Raw genomic sequence first — 6,058 nt, 5'->3', positions numbered from 1 at the left:
GGGCCCACGGGCCCGGCCGCTCCGCGGCACGTGGGATCCTCCCGGACCGGGGCGCGAACCCCCGTCCCCTGCATCGGCGGGCGGACTCTCAACCACTGCGCCACCAGGGAAGCCCGAGAATATGTTTTTATTTTAAAAGTCTAAACAGGAGCATCATAGTGATTGGAATGGCCACTTCTTACCGTGTGGGTCTTTTAAAACAATCTTCCACTGTCTATGTATTGTCTGTAGGATTAAGTTCAAACACCTAAGCTTGGCTTTCAAGGTCTCCACAACCTGGTCCCATCCCACAAAACCCCTCCATCTGTACCTCGTCCTCAAAACTTACCCTCTGCTCTAGCCAGGCTGGTCCTCTGCTGACCCCCTTCCCTACAGTGTGCCGTATTCCTGTCTCCAGGTCTCTGATTACGCTGCTTACCTTGAGCTGAAGGACACCTCTGTCCCCTTTGCTGATGACATCCGACCCCTTAGGAAAGTGGTTCCCAAACTTTGCTGCACACTGGAATACCTGGGGATCTTTACAGAATACTAATGCCTGGCTCCGCTCCCTAGACCTTGTGATTTAATTGTTACGGGCTGTGACCTGGGCGTCAGCATTTTTAGAGCCTTCCCAGAGGATCCTGATGTGTTGCGGAGTTTGGGAGCCACTGGTATACATGGCAAACACTCCTGAGCGTCAGTATCTTACTGTCTCACTCTTGCCTCTTCCTGGTGATGAACATCCACATTTCTGGATTCACCAGAGGTGGGCTCCACACCCTGCCCTGTGTACTCGTGTGTATGGAGAGCATGCCTCTAACTTATCTGTGATTACACTGCAGCAGAATTATTTGCTTGCTTCCCTGTTTCCCTACTGAACTGGAGTTCACAGAATATGTGTACTGTGTCTTATTCACCTCTGTATCTTTGGCTTCTAACACAGGGCACGGCTGGGAGAAGATGCTCACTATAGGCTTGTTGAACTAAAGAGAACTCAGCTCCTTGGTGCAACCTATAGAGCAAATATTTTACAGGAGTAAAAAAGCCATACTTGCAACTCTCTAAGGCTACAATTCTCTATCTCTCTAGTGAAAAAACAGAGGCAGGGAGTCATAGACTATGTTTCACTATGCCCACAAATATGGAAATCTCCACCAAAGCCTCATCTCATGCCTGCCTCTGGTATTTAGAAGGAAGCGCTCGTAAGGAGCAAGTTGACAGATGACGAAAACAGAGAACCAGCCACAAGGGAGAGAGACACAAGAAGGATGACATGTAATGTTCCAAGCACGGGGCTTTGCACATAGGAGATAGTCAATGGATGGAAATTCATATGTCTAGTTCCAGTCCTTGGTCAGAAAGAACCACATGGTCCTGTTTCCACGCGTCTACCTTCATGACAGGCGGGATTTATATTTCGGGCTGCCGGATGCAAAGCCCCCCCTCCTTTGAAGTTCGGCGCTTGTAGTTATAGGTGGGTGAACTCAGTGCAGCCACGACAGAAACTTCCTTGCCCAAGCTGTTACTCTGTAGTACCTCTCAGGTGTCATTTGTATATTTGGAAGTGCAGAAGTATTGTCACCCTGGGAAGTATTCATGAGGATCCAAATTCTGTAAAACCACTCCACCCGCTTCCTCATCCACAGGTATTATTTATTATCTAAGTGGTTTCCAGTTCAGGGCCAGTCTGTTACAAGTCAACAGAACATTCTCTATTGAATATCAAAGTTGTTACTGAGAACATTTGTACTTCCCATTCCCACTTGTCTTGATGATCAGTAAGTAGCTCACGCTTTCCACAATTAGGCCAAATACGTCAGCACGCTATTCAAAATGTGACCTTTGACCCAAATGGCCTTCCACTCAAAAAGCTGTGAAAGTCGGATTAGCTTTCTGAGATATTTTAAATTTTATTTTTACTATGAATGTCATTCACTGTGCTTTGGGCACACAAACTCGCATTTGGTTAACAACGCTTTAGATTTGGGGAAAACACCTTGCATCCGTCACTTCCCGAGAGTCTACCATGCAGCCTTATTTTCTTGGTTATCATTTAATTCAGCTTGACTTCTTCCTCAAACTCCTCAAAAGACATTTCTTCCTCTTTAAAGGAATTTCCAAATCCCCTGTCTCCTCTTAGGAGATTATTTTTGATGCTATCACTGGCTGATGTTTTTAATATGAGACAATGTCACTTGAATTCCTACTGACCATTTAATCCTATTAGATAATTAGAGTAATACCCTGGGTGGATCTATTACAGTTAAATAGCAAGAAAGAACAATTGGTGTTGGTGATCATTTGTGTAGGCTAGCCTAGTCATTTGCTTGTGGCTTATTAACATGAAAGTCTGACGTTTGTTAGGGCAATTGGAAAGAAAAGAATCTAGTTGTATTATTTAACTTATCTCATGCATCTTGAATTTCAATATAGAGCAGGTGTAGTTAACAGTATCCTGTCTTGTAATCAACTCATACCATTTTGATTAAGCCAACATGATTATCCTTAACCACAGAAGTGCAAACATTCAGGTTCACAGGTTTTCTGACTGCTGTTCTTTGTCAAAGACACTAGCTGCTGTCTGGTTAGAAGAAGACCATATTTAGATTTGCTCAGTTGCTGTGATTGGAAATATTCTGTGGTTATAAATATTGGCAGGATGTGTGATAACACTTAGTCTAGACAGAATGAAGAACACTGGAATTCGCAGGGCGCTAAAAAAATCTTTTTTCAGTCATTTTTGTGCAATAAAGGTAAATAACCACTCGATTTGTTGAGTCTCCCTCAGCCCTGAAATGGATGAACTTTTTAAAAGGCCTGTGGTAACACCGATTGGCTAACTCAGGGAACACTTTCCACCCTCTTCTCTCTGCTACCTCATGCAGCAGAGGTTGGGAAGCAACCTACTGACCTTCCCAGCATCCCTGGCACCTAAGCTTGGCTTTATGATCTGGTTCTCACTGATGACATGTAACGCGAAGTCTGTGGTGGGGGGCGGTGATTCAGAAGGAATTTTTACTTTTCCTTGCACTTTGTGTCCCAAGTGTAGCTGGGATGCCTAGAGTGGTGGGAATTAATTTGCAACCAGAGGTGACAGAAGCATGAGGACCAAAAAACAGGGTTTTGGATAGAATTGTTGAGCTGCTGCTTCTCTTTTATGTTTCCCTCCCTCCAGACTTTTAATTACATAAGATGATTCAATGACTTTATTCCTTAAGTCATGGCTAGTCAGTTTTGTTGTTACTTGCTGCCAGGAGCAGCTTGTTCGGATAGGTCTCCACCAGTTTGAGGAGATGAGTCTACAATTATGTGAAGACCAAGTCAGTTCTCTGCCAGAAACAGAGTCCAAATTTACTTCCTTGAGAGTAATCTAAACCAGCAATTTCCAGCAGAAATTTTGTATGATGATGGAAAAACATGCCATGCAGAAGATGTGGCCACTGCGTACTTAAAATGTGGCTAGTGCAATTGAGGAACTGAATTTTTAATTTTATGTAGTCTTCATGAATTTAAATTGAACCTGAAATAACTACATGTGACTACTGGCTATCATGTCAAACAGTACAGATCTAAAGAACTTCAAGTCTATAAAAAAATACGCAGATTACTATAGCGCCCTCTCGAAAATTAAGCCTCTAACCTTATATATGTTATTGTACGAGCCCAAGAATACCTCATTATGGAAAAATGATGACTCAGTGGGGCTTTACACGGTGCCATGTTTGAAGGCTGCCGAACGATATGTAACTTGCACATTAGCTAACGACACAGAACTGACACTAATTTAAGCATTTTACGCTGACAACTAACGGTACTAAAGGATGCCCTTCTGGAATAATACTCTCATTCAGACTCCACTCATCCAGCTGTTTGTTAAGACTTTTGTATTCCCAATTACAACAGAAAAGAATAATAATGGTGTGCCAGTCTCAGTAAGCTGTGAGGGTACGATAACTCTCTGAGATAAAGTGTAAATTATAGTTGGGAGAAGGCAGCTGGGTAAGCTAGGAAACCAGCCGCAAAACATACCAACATGGCTCTAGGAGTGGTGAGATACTGAGAGCTGGCAGCTAAAGGTGCTCCAGGGAAAGGAGAGGAGCCACTTGCATACCGATTATACCAGCAACCAGAAAGCTGTAGGGCTGTCACGCCCTCGAGGAGGGTATTCAGTACTGTCTACTACACCCAAATGTGATTTGAAAAAATGATTCTCTCATGCCTTGATGTTTCGTGTAAAACTAAATAATCAGCATGCTTACATTTCACAGCTAGTTTTCAGAGCCCAAAGAACAACTAATTTTGCAAGTGTCTACGGTGGCCCAGAGCTGTTAAAGTTATCACGTCTTCTGTCTCCTGACAAGGATCACCGACGCAGACAGCTACTCTATGACCAGTTACCTCCTGGCTGCTGGAAACAGGTTAGCAAAATCCCTTTGTGTTAGAAACCTGAGTTCCTTCAATGTGGGCTCATGTAAAATGTTAGGACAGAGCTGACAAACCAAAGGTATCTCTGAGAAAGGACTACCTATAATCAGGGTTCTAACAGAAATGCTGAAGAAAATGAGGAGGTGATTTTGGCAAGCCTTATAGACTTAATCTATTTAGTTCTATGTGTAAAACGTATCCAATTTTTAAAATATTCAATATAAGAAAGCTACCACTCCACACTTCTAACCAATAGTAGTGCTTCCTGAGACAATTACTGAAACTGGATCAATTCAACGTTGATTTTTTCCGCAGAGAGAAATTATTTACACTCAGTATCCTTTTCATTTCATATTGACAAAGACTCACTTATCAGTTAGCACTGCGTTCCTTTGCAAATACCTATGTTTTCTTCATAGGTTCTGCTTTGACCCACTTATTTTATGGTGGCTTCCAATGCCTAAGAAGATAAAGGTCATCACGCGTGAGAAGTTAAGACCCAGTCCTGGTAGAGGTGGGCATAAGACATGACCTTTAGGAACACACCGTGTCTGAAATGAGGTCGCATGTAGAAAACATCTCAGTTAAAGGCATATTGAGACATGAATTTTTACCTATGGTATGGCTCTGAAATGCAGAATCTGCAACTGTATCTTCTTCATCCTCTTCCAAGTGTTCGTTTGCCTCTTTTATCTGCAGTAACAAGGAAACACTGTGAGTTCCTATGTGTTATATTAAATCGATTGTGTAATCCTCAGAATATTGGTACATTCTATAAAAAACACGTGGGTGTGTATATGTGAGTGTGTGTGTATATATATATATATATATATATATATATATACATACACATATATTTTCTTCACTCCATTTTCCCCTACTCTATCACCTGGCTTTATTACAAGTTTTAATTATAAGAGCATATTTTCAGAAATATAACCCCAGCTCTGAAGGCAAGTTATAGGGTACCTGATTCTACGTAAGATTTTCGAGATAACAGCTATAGTTCTTTTTAATACTTAATATAAGTCAGTAACACAGAGCTGCTGGGAAAAATTAAAGTCTAAGGAAACATAAATCTTCCAGGGACAGTGACTCCACCACAAGTTATTTTAATGAGAATAAAGAAATACACTTAGATCTGTTGACCTTTTCCTAGAGTATAACTCTCTAAGAAAATGTTATTTTGTTGTTGTTCTTTCCAGAATGAAACGTGAGGTGACGATGATGTGTGCTCAGTGAACCAGAAGGGTGATACATTTACCTAGATTTTTTTTCAGGTCAAAAACATCCGCCTTACATTTCAGCTGGGATATCCAGAGGCTGAATGCTGGAGTACCACATGGAACTCGAGCAAGAATCTAATAAAGTCACAGTATTTTACAAATGAGAATTCTGAGATCCAGCCAAGTTTCCTTAAACATACGTAAAGGCCAACACTAAACCCGGGCCCCCTACTTCCCAATCTAGTAGCAGTAGTAATAACAATATCCTGAACAATATCAATAATAACATAAACAGCCAACACTTAACTACTATGCAGCAGGAGCTGTTTAAGCTCCGCACACCTACGCTCTCCTAACCTTGCAGTGCTAGGAGGCAAGTGCTATTTTTGATTTTTTTTTTTTTTTTTTTTTTTTTTCCCTGGTACGCC

General features: G+C 41.7%; 1 protein-coding gene across 10 annotated transcripts in view; it reads right to left on the bottom strand.

The window, feature by feature from the left end:
• Nucleotides 1–6,058, bottom strand: part of NCKAP5 (NCK associated protein 5) — a 1,103,171-nt gene that overhangs the window by 89,492 nt on the left and 1,007,621 nt on the right. For 9 of the 10 annotated variants that reach the window (XM_055087128.1, XM_024114998.3, XM_055087144.1 and 6 more), the window contains one exon: nt 5,019–5,097. The exons of the other annotated variant lie outside the window; for it this stretch is intronic. In XM_055087128.1, coding sequence (XP_054943103.1) covers nt 5,019–5,097 — 79 coding nt within the window. The remainder of the gene's footprint in view (nt 1–5,018; nt 5,098–6,058) is intronic. 10 annotated transcript variants of the gene reach the window in all.

This window comes from Physeter macrocephalus, chromosome 2, assembly GCF_002837175.3.
Source record: "Physeter macrocephalus isolate SW-GA chromosome 2, ASM283717v5, whole genome shotgun sequence".
Taxonomy (NCBI): domain Eukaryota; kingdom Metazoa; phylum Chordata; class Mammalia; order Artiodactyla; family Physeteridae; genus Physeter; species Physeter macrocephalus.
Note: the sequence above shows the minus strand (reverse complement) of the source record. Positions and strands in the feature narration are given on the sequence as shown.